General features: G+C 42.0%; 2 protein-coding genes across 2 annotated transcripts in view; one reads left to right on the top strand and one right to left on the bottom strand.

Moving 5' to 3' along the window:
* LOC146635296 (butyrophilin-like protein 2) overlaps positions 1-25,872 on the bottom strand; it is a 614,223-nt gene that overhangs the window by 106,187 nt on the left and 482,164 nt on the right. The gene's annotated exons all lie outside the window — the stretch shown is intronic.
* On the top strand, positions 999-13,112 carry LOC146635305 (uncharacterized). The gene is made up of 10 exons (XM_085345472.1): positions 999-1,029; positions 1,636-1,683; positions 2,103-2,363; positions 2,443-2,688; positions 2,767-2,940; positions 3,659-3,745; positions 4,791-4,862; positions 5,608-5,691; positions 9,138-9,230; positions 13,024-13,112. Exons 1-10 carry the CDS (start codon positions 999-1,001, stop codon positions 13,110-13,112), a joined length of 1,185 nt encoding a protein of 394 aa, XP_085201598.1.

The raw sequence follows: 25,872 nt of genomic DNA, 5'->3' as shown, positions 1-25,872 counted from the left end.
ATTGGCAAACCACAGTGGTCTCTCTGAGACGGAGATGCAACATGCGGACAAGTGGAAAGCAACGTTGATCCTCTTCTTCCTTTTTTCTCAACAGCTGTCGTCTAACTTTTTCATGCACCGCTTACTTGGCCGGAGTGTTAGTAAAAGGCTCTAATTTGAAAATTAATTGCAAGGGATGAGAGGAAGCCGTCCCACTAACCATCTGACCACAGATACATACAGTTTATAGTTCACCTCCTTCTCCCCTCAGCTGCTGCTGCTAAAATCCAGTAAATTCAGCTCTTGCACACACTTGTTTCTCTGTGTTAATTTAAAACTTCATCACACACAGTTTTCCCTCTTTGCATCCCTGCCATCTCCTCTGATGTGCTCTCCAGCTCATAGCCACATTTAACCCTTTCTGCTCCGCTGCACCCCCTCCCTTATGTTTTTAAACGCCCCTCCGCTTTGCCCCAGTTCTTTTTTTGTGTGTGTTCATATGAGCCACCGGTTCAAAACCCGCCCTGCTTTATACTTTCGACTCTAATGTCGCATTCACGTCACTTCAGGTGAATTTCATAATTTTTGTTTGTCATTTCTCTCTGACACTTGAATGCATCTTGTTTTTTACTATTTATTTGATATCTGCTATTCATCACATGCAATATGTGCAGTAAAGCAGTTACCATCTTAACCTGGTTAATGATAACGTTCCCTCATTTTAAAAACATGCATGCAGGCTTTACTATGTAGATCCCTGAGTAGAGCAGATCTGTTTTCTAGCCTCTACTCTGCAGGGTTTGTGTGGTGTTAATCCCACTCAGTGTCTCTCTGTGATCTACCGAGGCCTTGTGTTCGTACCAAAGCTATAAAACTAAGAACTAAAAAACATTGAACGCCTTTTTCCTGGAACTGCAGAATAGAAACCACAGAGCCGCTGAAGTCAAGAGGAAGGAGGTGTGTTTAACTGCTGTGATGAAACAAAAAAACACCTTAATCACACAACACTGTGCAGAAGAATGGGACACGCATCGCTTCTGTGGCTGCTCTGTAAGTACCGCATGTACTGAATGTAAAATGTGCAAAGGTTGATCTTGTTGGAGAGCAGTGGATCTGGGACACAGAGATGTTTGCAGCTACAGGGAGGAATGAATTGCACAGGATTCAGCTTTAATTATATCAGTGGTTAATCCGTGCACTTTACTGAGCTGGAACAGCTGCATCTTCTCTTTAACTGAAGGTTTCACCAGATTCAAGCTTTTACTTCTTTAAACTCTTTAGAGTTCAGATTTTCAGGTTTTTGCTGCAGACAAACCACAGCAGGGTTTAAACGTCTACTTCACCGTCTCCTGCAAATCATGCTGTTATCTTATTCGTGTCCTTTTTACCCATCTTACTGATGATTACCAGTCATACATGTGCTCTGTGGTCACAGGTCTTGGTAAGCTGCATTTTTAAGCAAAGACTCCCCCCGTTTTTATCTCTGTGTGTATCTATGTTGCAAAGAGTGGCACCTGCCAAGCCTTTAAATATATCAACTCATTTAATTGTCACTTATTCAATTTTCAGTCCAGGTTTCATGTCCAGATTAATTTTAGCTGGTAGTCACCAGTTTAAGTTAAGTGATTTGAATTTTTTTTTTCTTCCAAATTTCAGATTGCGGCTTACTTCTCTTCTCGGTGCTGAGCTGCATAACCTATGGAGGTGAGTGAACTCATAATTTGGCATCCTAGAGATGTTAAATGTAAAAAAACAAGTTTTTCTTCACAGAAAATAGATTTGACATCAGTATTTTTCCTTTTCTGAGTAATTTTTACATTTAAAAGTGTGCAGCGGTCAGGAAAATGCGTGCAATTAAAAACAGAGGAAAATTTGGGGAAATACGCACTTCGTGCTTGCTAAGAATTGGATTTTGAAACTGATACCATTACTCAAATAAAGAAATGTTCCAGTACATAAGTCACTACAGTTTAATAAAATAATGTGCACTGTTTTAGCTTCAGATTAACTTTTAGACTCAAGCATTAAACTGGATTCAGATGTTCTATCTGTCTTTGACCCTGCACCACAACAAAGATCGGGATGTTTTTCTGTTCATTCAAAAAATCTATAATCTCTCACAGCTCGTCTGACTGCGAGTCCCAGCAGCTCTCAGTTCTTTGAAGGAGACTTTGTGCTTCTGATCTGTGAGGAGGACAACAGCTCTGCTGGATGGACTCTGAGCAGAAACACAAGCAAAGACACCAGAGTTGAGTGTGAGGAGTGGGGACAACCAGCTGGTTCTTCCTGTAACATCAGTGGCTTCCACAAATCAGACAGTGGAGTTTACTGGTGTGAGTCCAGAGAGGGTCCCATCAGTAACATGGTTAACCTGACAGTCACTGGTAAGCTGAGTGTGTGGAGTTAGTGTTGATGAAGCTGTGTGTAAATGGATGAAATGCTGTAGTTTGTCTCTGTGTTGAGGTGGATCAGTGATCCTGCAGAGTCCTGTCCTCCCTGTGATGGAGGGAGATGACGTCACTCTGCTCTGTAAAACAAAGACCACTCCCTCCAACCTCCCAGCTGCTTTCTATAAAGATGGCTCCCTCATCAGGGAGGAACCTACAGGTCACATGACCATCCAGCATGTTTCCAGGTCTGATGAAGGCCTCTACAAGTGTGACATCAGCGGTCATGGAGCGTCTCCATCCAGCTGGATCACTGTCACAGGTGAAGCTTCTGTTTCTTTTGCAGATTTCAGACCCAAAGTGACTCAAACTGACCACAAAGACTTGTGTTTCTCTTTAGTTTCAGGTTCTTCTACCTCTCCTCCTCCATCAGCCTCGACTGCCTCCCTCCACCTCTCCTCTCTTTCTACTGTTTCCTTCTTCGCGGTGCTGTCAGTTTCCTCCATATTTGGGCTGCTACTGCTGGTTGTACTGGTTGTACTGGTGAGAAGATGTGTCCAAAGGAAACCTGAAGGTGAGACACACATTCTGTTCACATTTAATGTTTCTATATAAATCAGCTTAAAGTGACAAAATAACACAATCTACAGTGTTTTTCTCTGAGTGGTATAAAGTGGGTGAAAGTCAGTCCTGTTACACTGACGCTGATATCTCACCCAGTGGGAAACTCACACTGAAGTAACTGAAGTGGATAAACATAATCACACATGTAGGTGTGACCATGGGGTGAACTGTTCCTTTAATAACAGTCACATGATGCACAGGATGTGTTGTTTTTGCACTTCTATCTTTGTGAGCACTTGTTTTTAAACAGTTAAATTACCATATTTATAGTGAAACTACACACTGCAGTTCTGCAACATTTTCTGCTTCTGCATTTCATGTTCAATACCATATTTTTAATATAGTTTACACTAAATGTTTTGTTTTGCTCTGGGTGAACTGTGATGCTGCACTTGAGATTTTGTGGTATCGAAGTGAACAGAAGCTTCACCGCCGTCCAGTTTCCTGTTTTCTGACTAAAAGAAGAGAAAAAAAAAGTTTTTTTTCTTTTACATGTTTTACCGCAGGTCTCACAAAGATCACCCACCGTAATGCTGACTTTAGTCTTTCCTCCACTTTGCATTTTAATCATCATTAGATGATTATGAATATTAGTGCTCCAAACATCGAAACATCGGCAGTTACAGTACAGTTATCAGTGGAAAATCTTTTTCATCTCATTTTTGCAGAAAGAGATCCTGCAGCAGCCACTGCTACCTACTCACCAGTGAGAAGAACCGTATCGAACCAGCAGTATGAGTCAAACAGGACGAGTGGTAGGAAACATTTCCTGTTAGATAATATCTAGATTCTTTGATGATCCAACGTTTCTTCAAAACGTTACTCAAGTTTCGTGTTTTGGGTTTTTTTGAAGAGAATCTCCAACATGTGCTTGTTCAGACACCGGTGATACTTTTAGGGTGAACTGCAGGTCCTCATGCTACTATTTTATCATGTGTATATATGCTATCATTTCCACTGCACTGGACATATAACAAATCCCTGTGACATGGCTTTAAGTGTATATGTTATACATTACTTTAAATATATCTTTATTTTTGTCACACCGTCAGACCAGCAGGCAGCGTGGACATCCAACTGTGTGAACACGAGAACGCAAAAATATATTATTACATTACACTCAATCATGTGTCATTTACCAGTATATTTATAATTAGAGCTACTTTGTTATATTTTGTAACTTTGTAATATGTTGTTTTATTTCATTTAGTTTGGTTAGCTACTGTTCTTTACTGCCTTGGAGCAAGCATAGCCACATAATTTCTTCTGGGATTAAAAGAGTGCTGGGATAGTCAGATTCTGATTCCGACAAAGTGATTAGTATAATTATAAATTGGTACCATAGATACATCTAAAAAATCTGGGATCAATTCAAATCTCAGGAACCTTGATTTTAAAATCAAGGTCAGAGGTCAAGTTTTCTGAAAGTCTGGTAAACACAATTACAAGAAACGGACAAGTTGCCCCATTATTATTTTTTGGCCCACCTACTAAGAGGCTGAGGGTCCTTCTGACTCTTGTGCTGTTGAAACAGGCGACTCCTCCCTGTATCAGATTAGGTAAAGTTATCACATCTTGTGTTAACCCCCCCCCCCCCCCCCCCCCCCCCATTTTTTTAAAATGTTGTTTCACTGGAAGACTCAGAGAAAGAAAGAAATACAGTTTTATATCAGATTCATCCCGACTGCAGTTTTCCCTTCTCACTGATTGCTGATTTATTAATATCATTATTTCAAATGCTGAAGCAGCAGCAGTGACAGTTATCTGTTCTCAGAGGAAAATCTGACTTGATTTATGCAGAGAAAGATCCCCCAGCAGCTGCAACTGCAACCTACTCGTCGGTGAGAAGAACAGCCTCAAACAGAACGAGAGGTACGCCGAGTTTCCTGCAAGATAAGCTTTAAAACGTGCAATGTTTCCTAAAAAGTTCCACAAGGTTCATGTTTGGGGTTTCAGACGAAAGCCTGGTGCTTCCGTTAGAAAGTAACTGCAGGTGTCCTGATTTTGTTTTCTTCTATCAGTTCAACATTTCAGTACTGTTAGCCCTTGGCGTACGTTAGTTTGCGGCCAGATATCCATGTTTCTGCACGTCAGCGTACTAGAAGAGCGACAACAACAAAGAAGCTCTACTGCACTTCAGTTTCCTGTTTTTCTGATTTAAAAAATGGGGAAACACTTTTTTATTCAAATGTTATTTGAAGAAATGTCAGAGTCATCCAGCTTTTTCTCAAACACAATCTTTCTCGATCGTGGCTCAAGAGTTAGGAGTTCGCCTTGTAATCGGAAGGTTGCCGGTTCGAGCCCCGGCTCAGACAGTCTCGGTCGTTGTGTCCTTGGGCAAGACACTTCACCCGTTGCCTACTGGTGGTGGTCAGAGGGCCCGGTGGTGCCAGTGTCCGGCAGCCTCGCCTCTGTCAGTGCGCCCCAGGGTGGCTGTGGCTACAACGTAGCTTGCCATCACCAGTGTGTGAATGGGTGGATGACTGGATATGTAAAGTGCTTTGGGGTCCTTAGGGACTATTAAAAGTGCTATATAAATACAGGCCATTTACCATTGCTTTCTTCCACTTGACATTTTAATTGACACAAATGCCAACATTTCAAATTGACTTTACAGAAAAAGATCTCTCAACGGCTGCCACCTACTCATCGGTGAAACGAGCAGCAGCAGACGAGCAAAATGGAGCAAACGGGACCAAAGGTATGAAAAATTCCCGGCACGACAAACTCAAAAATCTTTGAAGGTGTTCTGATGTTTCCACAGGAGGTTTTCTGGGGTTGATTGTTTTCGAACATGTGTCGGATGCATCTGTGATGAAATCTGCTCCATATGTTGGTGTTCTGGATCAGCAACTAAGCTAAGCACTAAACTGAAGTGCACGACTACGTTATGATGGTTGTTAATAATCGGAATCAGAATTCTTTAGTAATCCGAGAGGGAATTACAGTGGTGCAAAAAAGTATTTAGTCAGCCACCGATTGTGCAAGTTCCCCCACCTAAAATGATGACAGAGGTCAGTAATTTGCACCAGAGGTACACTTCAACTGTGAGAGACAGAATGTGAAAAAAAAATCCATGAATCCACATGGTAGGATTTGTAAAGAATTTATTCGTAAATCAGGGTGGAAAATAAGTATTTGGTCAATAACAAAAATACAACTCAATACTTTGTAACATAACCTTTGTTGGCAATAACAGCGGTCAAACGTTTACTATAGGTCTTTACCAGGTTTGCACACACAGTAGCTGGTACTTTGGCCCATTCCTCCATGCAGATCTTCTCGAGAGCAGTGATGTTTTGGGGCTGTCGCCGAGCAACACGGACTTTCAACTCCCGCCACAGATTTTCTATGGGGTTGAGGTCTGGAGACTGGCTAGGCCACTCCAGGACTTTCAAATGCTTCTTACGGAGCCACTCCTTTGTTGCCCGGGCGGTGTGTTTTGGGTCATTGTCATGTTGGAAGACCCAGCCTCGTTTCATCTTCAAAGTTCTCACTGATGGAAGGAGGTTTTGGCTCAAAATCTCACGATACATGGCCCCATTCATTCTGTCCTTAACACGGATCAGTCGTCCTGTCCCCTTGGCAGAAAAACAGCCCCATAGCATGATGTTTCCACCCCCATGCTTCACAGTAGGTATGGTGTTCTTGGGATGCAACTCAGTATTCTTCGTCCTCCAAACATGACGAGTTGAGTTTATACCAAAAAGTTCTACTTTGGTTTCATCTGACCACATGACATTCTCCCAATCCTCTGCTGTATCATCCATGTGCTCTCTGGCAAACTTCAGACGGGCCTGGACATGCACTGGCTTCAGCAGCGGAACACGTCTGGCACTGCGGGATTTGATTCCCTGCCGTTGTAGTGTGTTACTGATGGTGACCTTTGTTACTTTGGTCCCAGCTCTCTGCAGGTCATTCACCAGGTCCCCCCGTGTGGTTCTGGGATCTTTGCTCACCGTTCTCATGATCATTTTGACCCCATGGGATGAGATCTTGCGTGGAGCCCCAGATCGTGGGAGATTATCAGTGGTCTTGTATGTCTTCCATTTTCTGATGATTGCTCCCACAGTTGATTTTTTCACACCAAGCTGCTTGCCTATTGTAGATTCACTCTTCCTAGTCTGGTGCAGGTCTACAATACTTTTCCTAGTGTCCTTGGAAAGCTCTTTGGTCTTGGCCATGGCGGAGTTTGGAGTCTGACTGTTTGAGGCTGTGGACAGGTGTCTTTTATACAGATGATGAGTTCAAACAGGTGCCATTCATACAGGTAACGAGTGGGGGACAGAAAAGTGTCTTACAGAAGACGTTACAGGTCTGTGAGAGCCAGAGATTTTCCATGTTTGAGGTGACCAAATACTTATTTTCCACCCTAATTTACGAATAAATTCTTTACAAATCCTACCATGTGAATTCATGGATTTTTTTTTCACATTCTGTCTCTCACAGTTGAAGTGTACCTCTGGTGCAAATTACTGACCTCTGTCATCATTTTAAGTGGGGGAACTTGCACAATCGGTGGCTGACTAAATACTTTTTTGCCCCACTGTATGTGGCCACAGTTGCTCCAACATGGTACGAACTTTAACTAAACTAAGCTAAACAAGAATCAGCTGACAAAAAAAATCAACTCTTTTCAAATCTTCAGTCCACTGAACATCAGCCTCACTTTTCCAGGTGCTTGGAGACTTTCCAACTTTCCAAACATGGAATCTTAGACTCTTAACATGTCCAGGTCCATATTTTTTATCTTTTGACTCTGCTTGAGTAGCTTAGCATGATTCACATCTCAAAATAATCCTTCTTTATTTGATATGGAGTCTTGGTGCAGGCCCTCAGTTCATTCTCTCTCCCTCCTGACCACATTATTAGAAATGTTTAATGTGATTATCCACGGCTGGAACAAGATCTATGTCAGGAAATGAAGAAAAACAGAATTGATCCACTTCAAGATGAGCTTTCCTTCCAAGTTATATCTTGAGTGCAGCGTCCAGTTTCAAAAACAGATTATGCATCCATGATGATTTTCCTCCTCAGACAGAGCTGCAACACAAACAGCTGCTGAGTGAAGCAGATCTGTGGCGTCTCTGTGCTACAGAAACAAGAAGAAAGTCTGGATAAGCACGTGCTGTTGCTCACATTCTTTCTGATCCACTTCTGCATCCTTTGGTGGGAACTGAAAGTGTAACCTTGGATAATCTCATATTTAGGAAGCTGGTCCCATCTAATGATGGTAACAACATTGTTGTCTAAGGAGCTTGGAAAGAAAAGTGTCTGGACTTCTTTAAGCTGCTTGAAAACGTTTCACCTCTCATCCAAGAAGCTTCAGTTCTGGAGAGTCCCAGATTTATGCCTGCAGGAATTTTGGGACAAAAGGACCCCCTGATGATCCTCTACCTAATCACATGAGCCAAGGTGTGAAAATGGGTGTGGGTCACAAACACAGTTGTGCACGTTCAATGCAGACAACAGGATTCAGACCCCTTCACATTCACCCTCTTGTTTGTGTGCAAGAAAAAAACAGAAGTGTGTCCACCGGACTCTCGGAGTGAGCACAAACTTTTGTTCTTTTTGTGTTCTCACTTTTACTATAAAGTCAGGAACTCCTTCTGATGTGGTGAAGGTGTCTTTAAGTGGTTCAAACCTTTTGACTCATGGGGCTTTGAGCTTTCAGACTTTGTGCACTGATAATAAAGCACCAGTATTTTCATTCAGATTTTTAAACTGGGTCATTCTTCCTCAGAGTTTCCCTGCATATACTTTCACTCCGTTGTAGGACTGACCAGTGTTAATTGGGCCAAATGAGGCCAAGAAGTCATGGCAAAAACTCACATCTGTCCAATATGAGGTGAATATCGGTGGAGGCAGCTACACTCACCGTAAAAGTCAATTTTTCTTTGAAACAGCTTTCACAGGTTAGCAAAGTGTTTTATTTGGGTTACGTTAAGTTTGCAAAGTGTTAAACGGGCTTGGCAGATGTGAGTAGCTCTGCACTCATTAAGCTTCCTGTTTCGAGCACTAAACTCAGCAGAGGTGCTAAAAAAAGTCACTCCAGGTTGAAGAGAGGATGTGCTGTGACTTTATGTGCAGCCCTACTCATGACAAGTCCACATTTTCCCTCACGTGACTTCTATCTTGTTTTTTCAGTGTGCGATCCAGCTGCAGGTTACTCTTCGATGCACATAACAAGCGAAGTCAGTTATGGAGAAATCGCCATCAGGAAAAACAGCAGGCACAGAGGTACAGCTGCTCCTCTTTCATACTCGCTGATCTTCTGCAGGATCTGGTTTAAGTGCACAGATGCTGTTTGTACAGAGGAGGAGGAAGTCGGATCACTTTGATCCCTCCACACTGTAAAACCTAATCAAACCCTAAATGCAACAGAAGAATGGGGTCAGATTCATCCTGCTGCTGGCACTGTGATAAACACTGTGAAAAGATGATGATGCAGTGACAGCATCTCCACTGTAGAGCTCCACAAAGCAGACAGGAGAGACTCAAACTGTAACATGAGGAAAATGTTGAGGTTTAACACAAATACTGAAAGTAGCAGAGCTGCTGCAGACGAAGCAGCAGAGTGTGACCCACAGTAAGTATGACATACTATATGAACGTGTGAGTGTCTTACACCTCTGAGTGCTCAGGAGGAGCAAACATAACCACAGCCTAACGAACCATTAAAAAAACACAATCATTTATTCACTTACTGAAAGTAGATCTAATGTTTGTTTAAAGCCAAGAAAGAAAGGTAGAAAAAAGGAGGACAGTGTACGAGCACACATCTCTCAGGATCATGAATCGTTTTTAAGATACTGGAAAATTTAAATATTTCTCATAGAATTATTATAAACTATGAATCTATTAATTTATACTTTCATCTGCTGGGACACAACACAAAAAAGCACATTTTGATTTTATAAAACATAAATCAGAGGCTTATTTATGAGCTCAGCAGGTAGGATCATATCACTGTTGTAAGGTTTATAGAATAATAAAATGGTTTTAACCTTCAGCCAACAGGATGAAAAGGGAAAATATAAAGATGCTTATAACAAACTTCCTGATGCTCATCTGGGAAAGACAGAGATTTCAGATCATCGTGTTATCTGTGCTCTGAGCTCAGCGGGATCCTGCAGAGATCTGGTGGCAGTTTTAACCTGCTGATCTCTTAGGTTGACCATAACCTGCTCTTCAGCCCTTAACCCTGCTTTGTACTGTAGATCTGAAGACATTATGCCTTTAATGACACCTCACAGGCTCTGGGTTTGAATCTCCTGGTTGGCTGTGTGCAGTTTTTACACTGGACTGGTGACCTGTTTAGTTTGTAGAGCTCTATCCTGTGTGAGCTTAAGTTGGATCGAGTGTTAGGGAAGTGTGTGGAGGGAATATTTTATAACTAAACCAAAAATGTTTTTTACGCTTAGGTTTTTGTACAGATTGAACAAATATTCATACAAGTTTTCAACAAGTGTGGCCAGTGTGAGCAGGTAGATTTGGTACTTTGGACAGAGCTAAGCGAGCTGCTTTCCTCTGATTCCACTATCAGAGATAAACATTAACAGACTGCAGATAATTTACTGCTGAAGTAAACTGTCCCAGAAAGAGAGGCAGCAGGAGCAGTTACAGCATGTTTAGTCTCATAAAATCATTTCTCTAATAAGAAGTGCGCACACTTACTGCATTTAAAGCACGAGCCCCACATGGACACAACAGGGACAAGTGGGTGGTGCATGGTATGCCTACGTCTCTTCATAAAACAGCATTAAATAAGTTTCATTCAGATAAAGGTAGGATTGGTGAAACAGGACATTTAGAAATTCTATGGATACCAAGTATTTACAAACAGGCGGATGATCAGTGAAAGATTATCACTGAAGGGTTTTTTGGGGAACAGAAAAAAGTCACCAGCTGCTGCTGACACATCTTCAGTTCCTGAATGATTAGTGTTCATGTTCTTAGGAAAATAAATCAAAGGAAATGACTTCAAATTTGATAAGTTGTTAAATGTTTTTTCTGCCTCAAAGAAACAGTCGACTCATAAAGATATAAATATTTAAAAAAAGGAAAATCAAAGTTACACACAGTAAATTAATAATGGACAAGCTGACATATCAATAAAGGAAATGCATGTATTGGTATCACATCACCCAAACTGTCCTGTAATGATAATAAGAATATGTCAGTAACATTTCAAAAGTAAATAGTAAAAAAAAACAGGAATGTGTCAATAGTGAAGTGACACAATCCTGAATCAGAATCACCAGAATCCCACTATACTACAAAAATAAACGACAAGTTTAATAAATTAAAAAACCAGGATCATGACAACCAGCCCCCCGACAACAGATACATCACCACGACATTATTGGACTTGGGGATCAGTTTTTTTTTAAGTCTGTTGGCATCTGAAAAATAAACTTCTTGTAAACAGGAAGTAACATCAGACAGAAGCAGGCTCAGGGAGGGGCGGCCATCTGCTGCGAGTGGTTGGTTGTGAGGGGAGGGAGACTGGACAAAGACACATTGTGGAAGAGAGCCAGAGATTAATAATAACTAATAATTAAATACAGAGAGGTGAGTGATTAAGAAGAAATCCCCAGTGCACCATGGGAAGCCCCCCAGCAGCCTAGACTGATTCCAACGTAACTGAGGCAGGGTTCAGGGTCACCTGATCCAGGCCTGCTTTATTAAAGGAGAAGAATCCTGCAAGAACAAATGTCCTAAAGGGAACAAGCCTGAGGAGCCAGAAATCTCTGACATGAGCCTGCTGAAGGGGGCCCAGCTTGGGCCAGACTCATTATTAGTATCAGGAAAAAGGTCAAAGGTCAGATGAAAAAAGTCTTTTGTTGAGCAAATTTGAGTTCCTCTGCTGCCACCTACTGGCTCATATCGTTTTGTGACTCGTTTATTTTTATGCACTGCACTTACTGGCCACTTTATTAGGTACGCCTTGCTATTACTGGATCAGTCCCACTTTTGCCGTCAGAACTGTCTTAATCCTTCACAGACTCAGCATGGTGCTCGACAACATTCCTCTGAGGTTTTCATCCATATAGAGATGATAGCATCACACAGCTGCTGTACATTGATGATGTGAATCCAACACGTCCCTAAAGTGCTCCACTGAATTTTCAAGGGTTTGATTTGGTACAGATGTTATAACTGCATTTATGACACAGAGTGTAATAGTAACTGTAATAGTTTTATATTCTTAGACTGAAAATGAATCTTAGAAATAAGCAACAGTTTATTATTGACATTCTGCTCTAAAAGTAGAGTGTGAAATGTACAAAGTGATGAGATTCTTCCATTATTTAAACCAGTTTACTGTCCTGTCAGATTCAACTGTGAGCTCTATAATGTAATTTCAATTAAGTTTTATCTATATAGTGCTGAATCACAACAACATTCACCTCAGTATGTTTTATATTGCAAGGTAAAAAAACCCAGGGATAACACAGAGAAAACAGCAACAATCAGACAACCTCTATAAACAAGCATTTTTAGACAGTGGGAAGGAAAAACTCCCTTTTAACAGGAAGTAACTCCACGAGAAGCAGGCTCTGGGAGGGGTGGGAGTCTCTGGTGACTGGCTGGAGGAGAGGGGAGGGAGACAGGAAAAAAGACACGCTGTGGAAGAAAGTCAGAGATTAATAATAACTGATAATTAAGTGCAGAGAGGTTTATACACACATAGTGAGTAAGTCACTCTCAGTGCATCATGGGAAACCCCCAGCAGCCTGGGCCTATGAAAACAGTTCATTTGAGTCAAAGCTAACGAATCTGAGTCTCTTTAAAGGGTTAATTTGATCTACTTTATCAAATCCAAAGTCAGTGAAAAAATGAATATATTGTCTTGATCTTTGTGAGGATTCATGTGAGTACAAGACTAAAAGTGTCCCGGCTCTGTTACACTTCAGTGGATGTTTTCTTTGTGGAAAATGTTGCGTGTGCAGTTATTTTTTTGATGTGTCCCAGAAGTTTTTATCACCTGAAATTTAAAAGTTTCTTTAATCTGTGTGTTTGTGTTCAGATCCTTCACCAGAGCCAGGGGTCATCTACTCCGCACTGAAGTCAACAATGACGCCTTCCAAACAGCCGATCCAGTCTGACCAGAGATGACGGCTGGCTGCTAAATACAGTCCTGTACACCTCTGTGCAGCATATGTTATTTATTTAATTACATGCTGTGTGTGTTTGCAGTTTTACAATTGCACTGAAATAAATGACTTGAATGTACAGTTTACGCTGAGGTGGATTTTTTTCTTTTTCCATTTGGCCAATCATTGGAAACATGAAGAATCAACGGATCGGCGCGTGCACGTCCATGCCTTCAGAGTTCATCTTTGAAAACAGTCACTGCATGTTATCCAGCTCCACCTACTCCCCTCCACACATGCTGGGTTGTTTTAGAACAACAGATATTGTATCAGTGATAGAGGTAAAGAAAACACTTTGCTGTTTATAATGCATGTTTAAAGGAGGTGAGTGCAGCTGTCTCAGATGAAATCTAAGGGACTGGATCCTAGAGGTGGACCAATTTTTGCATATTTTATAACATAGTGCCATAGTGCTGTTGAGTGCCAGGAGGATTTCTATGATATATTATATATATGATCTATTATACATCGGGGAAACCAAACAACCTCTGGCGAAGTGGATGGCACAACACAGAAGAGCTACCTCGTCAGGCCAGGACTCTGAAGTCTATTCACACCTACAGGCCAGTGGACAGTCTTTCAAGGATAAGACAGGGAGGAACGCTGGTTTGATCGCAGAGTCAAGGAGGTCATTTACGTGAAAAGGGAAAGATCATCTCTGAATCGAGGAGGGGGCCTAAGGGTACATCTGTCACCATCTTACAATGCTGTGATTGCAGCCATTCCCCAACTCTCTGTGAATGGTACTCATGGGCATTGGTGCATGATTTCTTGAATCATGTTCTCCATAAACTGATATAAATTTATATATACACATTTTTGTATCAAATGTTAGTTTAAAGTCTACTGTTTTAGTTTAGTCAGTTCCCTTTCTTATCTTCTTCTTCTCCCTGCATCTCTTCCTGCGTTCCCTAGTCAGTCTTGTCTGCATTTTTATTTACCTTTCAAATTCCCCAGTTCCCGGCTCTCTGTGTCCCTGGCTCTCTGTGTCCCCGGCTCTCTGTGTCCCCGGCTCTCTGTGTCCTCGGCTCTCTGTGTCCCGGCTCTCTGTGTCCCCGGCTCTCTGTGTCCCTGGCTCTCTCACCCTCGTTCTGTGTCTTCCTAGTCATGTCTGTCTCCTTCCTCCTCTTTCCTGTATTTTGTCAGTCTGCGTCTCAGTGTGTGGCTTCCAGTTTTATTTTGATAGTCACTTAGTCTGTGTGCATCATGTTCAATTTTGCTTCACCTGTGTTATATTGAATTTAAGGAATAGTGTTGCTGGTTCATTAATAAATGTGGCCACCAGGGGGCATTGGTTAAAATGCAAATGCTTTATTGAACTGTAGTTTTTGTCCCTGGGTCTCTGAACTATTTAAAGGTTCCAGGAGAGACAAAGGAGGAAGTTGAGACGGAGAGATGCTTGGGGTTTTTCTAAGTCTCATTGTAGAGTTATATGGTTTATATTTAGGGTTATGGATAGTTTTGGATGATAGTTTTAATTATAAATATAATATATACATGTTTATACGATTAATGGTCTTTTTTGGAAAGTGTGGAAACACCCCTGGCATTTTATGAGGAGGGCGTGCTTATCAGCAGATGGGTATGAAGGGCTGCCAATTGCTAATTTAAAGTGCTGATGGTAGATGCCACTAGTGCTCCACAGAGCTGCCATGTTATGTTGCTGGAGTATTTTGTTAACTTGCAGTTAACTTTATTAACTGTAGCCGTCTTGTCAACTTCCATACCTGTATGTTGATTAAAAACAATGCCTACAACGATTGGAGCCTTGCTGCTAACAGTTAATCATCACACTGTTTCAGTAAGATATCTAATCATTAGTTTTTCCACATATTGAAAACATGTGATGCAGCCTGTGTAATGCATTTTTAGAAATCTTGTTAATCTTGGAGGTGTTATTGAAACCGAATGAAAACAGGAAGAACAGGCAGGAAATATGTGTGACATCAGACCTGTTTATCCTTTTTGTCTCTGTGCTGCTGCAGGCTGACTCAGATGGCATAAATACATTATTATTAAAACATTTTTTTTTGTGAGTAATAAAAGGCCCACTGTTGAAGAAAAAAGACACACCTCTGTCCCATTGTTGTCTTTTAGAGTATAACAGCTTTTCAGTAAGTCCTCTGATTCTAGTAATAGAGCAGAAAAAGTCATTAAATTGAAACCATGGGTAAAACTGAAACCGAATCACTCCAGCAGTAGACCATATAACAAAGTTATATTTTACAACTTATAATACATGAATAGGTCAAACATAAACAAAACATATCACTGAGCTTCATATTCTATCAACATTACATCAATATTAATAATTTTCCATCCATTAAAAAAATGAATTGAACTGAAACTGATTATTTTACGTATTCTATCCTTTTTAAGCCTTTTCTTATTAAAATTAGTTTCTAAGTTAGTGTCTGAGTCCTTGACATTTTTCAGGCATCTTCATGTTCCTATTCATTTTTACACTTCTCTTGTGTGTGTGTGTGTGTGTGTGTGTGTGTGTGTGTGTGTGTGTGTAGTTTACATCATCTTATTTCTATAAGGTTATTACTGTTAGTCAGGTAGTTACAGTGACTGCTGTGTGAACGTCATCACTTAAGTTAAGCACTTTGACAGCATATCACCAGCAGGTGGCAGCACTGGAGATTCAGTCAGGCCAACAACAGGCTTTTAGTGTTACCTCGGTGATGGAAAATTAGTGCTTCACCTCATGTAACCTCTGTGCACCATCAATATGTAATTGTAACTTTTTTGTACAAAGACAGTGTATGAAGATGAGAAAACAACTGACCGTAAGCTTTGCTCAAGGTCATGACACAATACGTTATTGAGCTGGTGCCTACATGATAGTCTGAATTTCTTGCTAACTGCTGAACAGAGAAAGACCGTATCCACACGAGGGCTATAAAGGAGCTGCCTTTTATTAATGTTGGTACAAACCCTGTTCGTGCTGTGTTGATCCCTTTGCAAAGGTTTTAACTTCTTTCATGAATCTCAGAAAATCTGTTGGGCTTTGGTGCTCATATTATTTTTCCACAACAATTTTGGCAATGAGGATGGGATTTATCAAGCGATTTCTTCTCTGCTTTCATTTTAATTCAGGAAAATCCACAGGTAGATGAATGAATCTACGAACAAATTATTGTGGAGATGAGTGCATTACAACAGAGACCAGAAGTTGTCACAGCTGAAATGATGTCAAATGTCACATTTAAAAGACGTACCAGCATCACTACTCCCACAGCAGCAGATGGTAAACGACAGGATTTTATTGCAGCCATTTCTGAAATCTGTTCATCCAGACCTGACCCACAGGAGGCATCGCTGGCTAATTCTAATCTGAGGGTATTTGTGGATGATTTGGCATCACACAACCAAGCCCCCAGTTAATATCAAGTAGGATGTGCAGTGATCGCAGAACATAGGTAAACACATGGGGTGATACATGATTTTTGACACATTATGGAAACAGTAGTTTCAGCTGATTTAACGAAATCCATTGCACATCATACTCCCTCCACTCAGCTATATGGTTGAAGTCTCAGTCCCCATCTTTCTATTCTGGCAGGTTGTTTTGACCTTGGTTATTCCAGATGATTTCGAGTGCCTTGTGATCGGTCACCAGTGTGAATGGCGAGTGCTTCTTTCTCAGTTTGCGAGTATCTCGTTTCCACATCACTCAGTGCTCTGCTTGCATATGCAATAATGTGCTTCATCCCCGTTTCAGAATGGCGCCCAGTCCAGCTGGACTAGCATCAACAATCAGTTCAGTCTGTCTGCTGGGATAGAAGTAGGACATCGTTGTGTCGCTTGTGAGACTGACCTTGAGTGCCTGCAACGCAGTTTCCTGGTCCTGACGCCATGTCCAAGGGGTGTCCTTGTGTGTGAGCCTGCGCAGCGGCTCAGAGATTGATGAGAAGTCCTTGATGAACCTCGAGCAATAATTGGCCATGCCAGGGAGACTTTTGATATCAGCAGGTGTTTTTGGGTTGGGAGCATGTTGAACTGCTGTAACCTTTTTAGGATCTGCTGAAACGCCACCTGCAGAGAAGATGAAACCAAAAAACTCAAGTTTTGTTTTATTAAATTCACACTTCTCTCAATTCAGAGTAAGACCTGACTCTGATAGTCGTTTGAAGAGAGCTGTAAGATTGTTGTCATGGTCAGCCTGGTCCCTGCCAAAGACTATAATGTCATCACTGAGATTTTTGACTCCAGTCCTTGCAGCGTCTGATGAATAACATTTTGGAACACTTCAGCTGCAGAAGAGACTCCAAAGCTCAGTCTTTTATATCTCCGAAGTCCCAGATGAGTAGTGAACGTCGTAATGTAGCGGCTGTCAGGGTGTAGTTCAAGTTGGTGGTATCCTGCCCTGAGATCAAGTTTTGAGAACACTGTAGATCCATTCAGCTCATGGATTACATCATCTATCGTGGGCGTGAAATGTTCTCGTTCGATTGCAGTGTTTGCTTGTCTCATGTCCACACATATCCGTACTTCTTCTGGGTTCTTTGGTTTTGGCAGTGTTACAATGAGTGAAACCCACGGTGTTGGTCCCGTAACCTTTTCAATAATGTCATCAGCTTCTAATTTCTGAAGTTCGTCCTCCACTTTCTGACGTAAATGAAAGGGAACATGTCTGTGTGGTTGACAGGTTGATTTTACATCTGTGTTTATGTGCAGTTTCACTTGAAAATCTTTCCCAATTCCCTGGAAAAGTTCTCGGTGTTGTTCTACTAGCTTGTCTGCAACAGAACGTTGAGACTGAGAAGAGACCGCAGTGACAATATGAAGGAGTCCTAAGGCTTTTGAGGTTTCAAAACTTAAAATATTGAAACTGTCTCCTCTAATGACAAAGAAGGAACACCTAACTGTTTTGTCTTGTTTTTCCACACTGCACCTGAATGCACCACACACAGGGAGAGACGTAGATGAGTGGTGTGGGTAAATCTTGATGTCTGTAGATGTTAACGTAGGATGTGGTGTCAGTTTGTTGTAGGTAGCTTCAGTTAAGCAGTTAGCAGTGGCCCCAGAATCGATTAGCACCTGTATCTGGGTGCCTATTACTCTGACTTCAATATGTGGGAGTTTAGGATGTTGAGCTGTGTTCACCAAATATACATAAGCGTCATCACTGCTGGACGTGTGCCCTGTCTCCACATGTGCAGCGCTATCTGTTAGTTTTTCTTATACTTCTTTCCACAGTGTGTCTCTTTGAGCAACATTGCTTTGCAAAATGATTGAATTTGCCACAAGCATTACAGATTTTGCCTTTAGCTGGGCAGCCTTGCTCATGAGGATACCTGCCTCCACAGTTTCGACGGCGGTTATTCGGCTGTCATGAGGGTGTCCCTTTGTTTCTAGCTGTGGTGTCACGTCCTGGTTTGTGCTGTACTTTATTAACTGCAGCTGTCTTGTCAGCTTCCATCCCCGTAGCTTGCAGTTCAGACAACTCACATGCAAGATTCATGCTCCTCTTCATATTTTTGGCCACCAGATGCCACCAAAGATGACTATGTTGAAAAGCTTCAATGGTTCAGAAAGCTTCAATTGACCATCATTAAGATGAGTTAAGTACACAATCAGGAACAACTGAATCACAACAAACTGAGGCCATGTTGTCATCATAGGTGCCTGATAGACTGGCAAAGAAGAGATGACCAAGTCGTGGCTTAAATGCAAGCACGTTGAATGTCATTGATGAGTGGCAGCTGAGTAAGAGTTACCAGGAAACCAAGTGGATCAAGGAAAAGGAGGAGATGAAAAAACACCAGGCACTCTCTCAGACGTTGACAAACACCTCAGAAAACTCATCATCAAATCCGCATTTCCCCAGTAAATATACTAACTATAGCTGTAATCTCCTTTGTGATTTCTATCCAATTCTGACACATCATCCAAAACTCTAAAAATAGAATTTTGGGATCATTGTGCTTCATCAAGTGATTTTACTAGGCCCCAAACATGCTTTGATCCACCAAAAAATGAACTTTTGTTCACAGCTAAATGTAACTGATTGTTTTGTTTTCCCCAATGGCACCACTGATGTGGGCACAGTAAATGCCAATTGTAAATACCTAAAAAACACTGTTATACTGTTATTGATGCTGTTATATCAGACCACGGCCTCTCTGTGTGAGGATCTAAACGTATTCTACGCTAGATTCGACACAGCGAACACCATGAGACCGGACAGTGTGCGCACCGCGGATGACGTCAGTGCGCACACTGTGTCTGAGGAGGATGTGCGGAAGTGCTTCAGGAAGGTGAACGCGCGCAAAGCTACTGGTCCGGACGGGATTCCCGGCCGCGTCCTCAAGTCATGCGCGGCTCAGCTGGCTGGAGAGTTCACACACATCTTCAACCTTTCCCTCTCTCAGTCTGTAGTCCCAGCCTGCTTCAAAATGGCCACCATCGTCCCTGTACCCAAATCCTCCACCATCTCCTCATTGAACGACTGGCGACCTGTAGCCCTGACCCCCATCGTGAGCAAATGCTTCGAGAAGCTGGTCAGGGACTTCATCCGCTCTGCACTACCCGACTCACTGGACCCTCTACAGTTCACATACCGCCACAACAGGTCCACTGATGATGCCATAGCCCTGACACTACATACTGCCCTGTCACACCTGGAGAAGAGAGACACGTATGTGAGAATGCTGTTTGTAGATTACAGCTCAGCATTCAATACCATCGTTCCCTCGAAGCTGGACAGGAAACTGCAGGATCTAGGACTGAGCAGCTCCCTCTGCAGCTGGATCCTTAGCTTCCTGTCTGACAGACGCCAGGTGGTCAGACTGGGCAGCATCACCTCATCCCCCATCACACTGAACACTGGTGCTCCACAGGGGTGTGTACTGAGCCCTCTCCTGTACTCACTCTACACCTATGACTGCACAGCCACTAACAGCTCCAACATCATTGTGAAGTTTGCGGACGACACTACAGTGGTGGGTCTTATCACCAACGGTGATGAGACGGCTTACAGGGAGGAGGTCAGCGCCCTGACCCACTGGTGTCAAGACAACCATCTCACCCTCAACGTCGCAAAGACAAAGGAGTTGATAGTGGACTTCCGGAGGTGCAGAGAAGTACACACCCCCATCACCATCAACGGCGCTGCTGTGGAGAGAGTGAGCAGCTTCCGGTTCCTTGGAGTACATCTGGCTGAGGATCTTACGTGGTCAGTACACATGAACAAAACAGTGAAGAAGGCGCAGCAGCGCCTCTTCTTTCTCAGGAGACTGAAAAGATTCGGCATGAGCCCCCGCATCCTCAGGACCTTCTATCACTGTGCCATTGAGAGCATCCTCACTGGATGCATCACCACCTGGTACGGCAACAGCACCGCCTACAACTGCAAAGCTCTCCAGCGAGTAGTGCGGTGCTCTGAACGGATAATTGGAGGTGAGCTTCCCTCCCTCCAAGACATCTACAGGAAGCGGTGCCTGAGGAAAGCGGGGAGGATCATCAAGGACTCCAGTCACCCCAGCCATAAACTGTTCAGACTGCTTCCATCAGGAAGGAGGTTCTGCAGCATCCGGTCCCGTACCAGCAGACTGAGAGACAGCTTCTTCCATCAGGCCATCAGACTGCTGAACACGTCATAGACACCTCAGCTTCACTACTGGAACTTCAACATTATGCACTACACACTGTACAGTAATGCCACTGTTTTGCACATGTCTCAACTCTGTATATTTTATATATTTATTATTGTTTACTCTATTTAATTTGTAAAATATGTACACACACACACACACACACACACACACACACACACACACACACACACACACACACACACACACACACGTAGGAAAATATTTAGTATACACATCCAGAAATGCATATACTATTATATAATGTACATATATTTATTAGTTTCAGATTTAGCCATTCTTGTATTTTGCTTGTTTACATTATTGTATTTTGCACACCTCTGTTGCTTGTGAAGCTCGCACACAAGAATTTCACTCACATGTGCTGTACCAATGGTTCAAGGTTCAAGGTTCAAGGTTCTTTATTTGTCACATGCATAGTTATACAAGTATAACACACAGTGAAATGTGGCCTGACACGCTCCTCGACATGTGCAAAAATTTGGGGGGGGGGTGTAGAGGAAGAACATTATATATATATAAGTACCTGCACATGTGATGTGACAATAAAAGTGATTTGATTTTGAACTGACCTTACAACTTAAAAATCACAAAAGACTACACAGATGGAAAAGTGCCCATCATTCCACCACAAAACCCAGAAAAAAGTGTTTGATGTATGTTGGCTTTTTGGAAATGCGTGGCTGCTTCCAGTTTTACCTTCGATTTGGAAAGGCACTTGTATCAAGGTTAAATTAATTCAACAGCAAAGATTTGCCACTTCCACTTACATGGACTTAAAGCATGAAAGCAAATGCATGTGACAAGTGTCATGACAAGGCAAAATAGAATGGCAGAAAGGGAGAAGGGAGTGGTCACATCCAGCTACTGGCCAATAACCTGCCTCAGTACCACACGGAAGCTCCTGTCATGCATCATAACAGCTTAGTCAACAAGATTAACATGCAATATGGCTCAATACATGAGCGGGGCACAGAAAGGAATTGGCAGGAATATCAGAGGAGCGATCGCAACTATTGGTAGACAGAGCAGTTGACTGAGATTGTAAGACCAGACTGACCAACCTGTGTACTGCCTGGAATCAAAAGCTTTTTTAGCTGCTGTGACTCTTCCAAAGCAGCTGGAGATGCAATCTGGTTGGTCAGTTTCATAGTATTGTATGAAATAGTCGTGACTTTTCATGTGTTGATACGTGTTTCTGTACTTCTGCATCAGTCATGTGTAGTGAATTATGTCCAAATTCACAAAGCAGAAAGCCTTCATATAGAAGTGGAGGAAGGGAGGATCATATCAGAGTTACACATAATTTTCTTTTATTAATTTCAAGAAATGTATTTCATTTATTTATTCTCATTATTTCAATTAATATTTAGTTGTTTATTTTTGTATAGATGGATTTAGAAAAAGATCATGACTTGTGTTAAAATACAAACAGTTGAGGTTTATTTTCCTGACTGAAAATCCTCTGCGTGCCCCCAAAGCTAGAGTTTTTGCCCACGTGGACATTAAAAAAAAGATTATTGAATAGACTGTTTTACATTGGTGCTGTAACTGTTGGCTGCAGCCATCTTCACATTTGAATAGGCAAATATAGGGTATGTCCTACAATAACTTATGCTGGCATTTCAGCATAAGACAAGCTTCTCATCAAGAGTGCTACCGTTTTTAATTTGACTACTAGTGCAGGAGACTGGCGCTACCTCCAAGGGAGCTACTGCGAGAGAAAAAAATGTTTGTGCTCATTTTAGGGGAGTTAAAACGGAGCAGCCAATTTTGACTGGGAACACTAAAGTAAGGGGCACAACAGGAGGGTTTAAAGGGACAGTTCACCTTTCACAGGTTCTTGGTTTGAATCTCCTGATTGGCTGTGTGCTCTCTTTACTCTTCTCACCGATCCTAGACACGCATCTTTGTAACTGTGACCTGTTTAGTTTATCGAGCTGGGATAGGCTTTACTCCCTGTCCCCTTGTGACCCCTGTGATAGTAATATATGAATCGTGTTTCACTTTACTGCTAATATATATATAACAGCTGATATTTACTGACCCAGAGCCATAGGAGCAGGCCTCAAATCATATAAACAAAGGGACATAAATGAGAAGTGCTGACAGTTAAATCTCTTCTATAAAAACATCAAAGATTATAGATGTGACTTGGCACATGGTTTACAGGTTAAGCAAAATAAAGTGTTTTCTTTATGCAATGTAATGTCTATAAACTGTTACACAGTCCTGATAAAGCAGCTCTGTACTCCTCTGGACTCTCTATTTATCCCCATTGCATGCATAGAGACAAAAAAAGGTGACTTTACCTTGAGTGATGTGAAAGACGTGACTAAGACTAAGTTCCAGTCATAGTCAGGTGTGTGTGTTTGTTTTAGTGTTAATTAAGGCTTGCGTGTTTTTTCTGCCAACATTCCCTGTCACGCCTCCTGTCAGTCAACATTTTTACCTCATTGAACACAATGTAAAAGCAAATGTCATAAGTGTTGTCCATTTGAAGCTGGAGATTTTTCCTTCTTTTAATTCATATTAACTTGTTAACAATAACAAGGAAATTCCCTGGATTTACCCACTGTGAGATAAAGTCATTTGTTAGATTGTCAGTTTAACTTTGTGTGGTGGATCATAAATTTGATTAGTTTGTACATCTCTGTTCCTTACATTTCGTGTCATGCCTTTATTATTGTGTTATTTGTTGTTTTGACTGTGTTTTTGAATAGAATATACAGTGGGAATATAGAGGGAGATAAGTAGTGAACGTTTTGTGAAAAGTGAAAAAAAGAAAGAGAGAGGGTGAGAGAAACAAACAAAAAAAACCCACGCCTCGCTTCGCTCACTTCAAAGAGCCATTTCGTTTGCGACCGACACATCACTATTCTTCACTCAATACAGACGAGTGAGAGCGAGAGCTGCATGTCCGTGCCAGTCTTTCGCCTCTCCTCACTATTTCCCCTGTTTAAGTTAACTGCCATGCACAGAACTGTACAAATGTGTGTTACTGTTGATTATTAGCCATTATCATAGTTCATTGCAACGAAAGAGGTGAATTGTGCACTGTTTTTCCTGAGAAGTTCCAGTTAAACGCCATTGCTGTGTATTCTAGTTTTCACTACTACTCCGTCATGTTGTGTCATGATTTTTCTGTTACTGTCTGTATCCGATTGTTCAGTCTGACGTCACTAGCCGTGTCTGGACCTAAACTCCGCTGCAGGTCCATACAGTGGGGCAAAAAAGTATTTAGTCAGCCACCGATTGTGCAAGTTCCCCCACTTAAAATGATGACAGAGGTCAGTAATTTGCACCAGAGGTACACTTCAACTGTGAGAGACAGAATGTGAAAAAAAAATCCATGAATTCACATGGTAGGATTTGTAAAGAATTTATTCGTAAATTAGGGTGGAAAATAAGTATTTGGTCACCTCAAACAAGGAAAATCTCTGGCTCTCACAGACCTGTAACGTCTTCTGTAAGACGCTTTTCTGTCCCCCACTCGTTACCTGTATGAATGGCACCTGTTTGAACTCATCATCTGTATAAAAGACACCTGTCCACAGCCTCAAACAGTCAGACTCCAAACTCCGCCATGGCCAAGACCAAAGAGCTCTCGAAGGACACCAGGAAAAGTATTGTAGACCTGCACCAGACTGGGAAGAGTGAATCTACAATAGGCAAGCAGCTTGGTGTGAAAAAATCAACTGTGGGAGCAATCATCAGAAAATGGAAGACATACAAGTACAACATAATCTCCCACGATCTGGGGCTCCACGCAAGATCTCATCCCGTGGGGTCAAAATGATCATGAGAACGGTGAGCAAAGATCCCAGAACCACACGGGGGGACCTGGTGAATGACCTGCAGAGAGCTGGGACCAAAGTAACAAAGGTCACCATCAGTAACACACTAAAACGGCAGGGAATCAAATCCCGCAGTGCCAGACGTGTTCCGCTGCTGAAGCCAGTGCATGTCCAGGCCCGTCTGAAGTTTGCCAGAGAGCACATGGATGATACAGCAGAGGATTGGGAGAATGTCATGTGGTCAGATGAAACCAAAGTAGAACTTTTTGGTATAAACTCAACTCGTCGTGTTTGGAGGAAGAAGAATACTGAGTTGCATCCCAAGAACACCATACCTACTGTGAAGCATGGGGGTGGAAACATCATGCTATGGGGCTGTTTTTCTGCCAAGGGGACAGGACGACTGATCCGTGTTAAGGACAGAATGAATGGGGCCATGTATCGTGAGATTTTGAGCCAAAACCTCCTTCCATCAGTGAGAACTTTGAAGATGAAACGAGGCTGGGTCTTCCAACATGACAATGATCCAAAACACACCGCCCGGGCAACAAAGGAGTGACTCCGTAAGAAGCATTTGAAAGTCCTGGAGTGGCCTAGCCAGTCTCCAGACCTCAACCCCATAGAAAATCTGTGGCGGGAGTTGAAAGTCCGTGTTGCTCGGCGACAGCCCCAAAACATCACTGCTCTCGAGAAGATCTGCATGGAGGAATGGGCCAAAATACCAGCTACTGTGTGTGCAAACCTGGTAAAGACCTATAGTAAACGTTTGACCTCTGTTATTGCCAACAAAGGTTATGTTACAAAGTATTGAGTTGTACTTTTGTTATTGAACAAATACTTATTTTCCACCCTGATTTACGAATAAATTCTTTACAAATCCTACCATGTGGATTCATGGATTTTTGTTTCACATTCTGTCTCTCACAGTTGAAGTGTACCTCTGGTGCAAATTACTGACCTCCGTCATCATTTTAGGTGGGGGAACTTGCACAATCGGTGGCTGACTAAATACTTTTTTGCCCCACTGTAGTTGATGTGGAAAGTTAGTGACTGTGTCAGCTAACAGCTGCGAGTTAAAAAGATGTTTTTGTCTAATGTTTATGTTGTCTAATCTTATCTAACGTATTCTGATAAGCTCATACAGAGAACAATAGTGACTTAGTTTGGATACAGTTGTCCTGAGACTGAGTGCATCCATAAGAATATTGTTTTGGTTGTATTGCTTCTAAAACTCAATGCAGACGAGTGAGAGTGAGAGCTGCGTGTCCGTGCCATTCTTTCACCTCTCCTCACTATTTCCCCT

The sequence above is a fragment of the Diplotaxodon limnothrissa genome, linkage group LG3 (genome assembly GCF_057381915.1).
Source record: "Diplotaxodon limnothrissa isolate DT_005_m linkage group LG3, D_limnothrissa_male_GT1.1, whole genome shotgun sequence".
NCBI classification, from domain to species: domain Eukaryota; kingdom Metazoa; phylum Chordata; class Actinopteri; order Cichliformes; family Cichlidae; genus Diplotaxodon; species Diplotaxodon limnothrissa.
The sequence above is the reverse complement of the archived record's forward strand: the minus strand, read 5'-3'. Positions and strand labels throughout refer to the sequence as shown.

What these genes read in the sequence shown, in the direction of transcription:
- LOC146635305 (XM_085345472.1), top strand. Translation starts at nt 999, where the DNA reads ATGGGACACGCATCGCTTCTGTGGCTGCTCT. An exon ending in TGTCCAAAGGAAACCTGAAG is followed by an intron (nt 2,941 to 3,658) that starts GTGAGACACACA and finishes TCATTTTTGCAG; the next exon opens with AAAGAGATCCTGCAGCAGCC. An exon ending in AGCCTCAAACAGAACGAGAG is followed by an intron (nt 4,863 to 5,607) that starts GTACGCCGAGTT and finishes TTGACTTTACAG; the next exon opens with AAAAAGATCTCTCAACGGCT.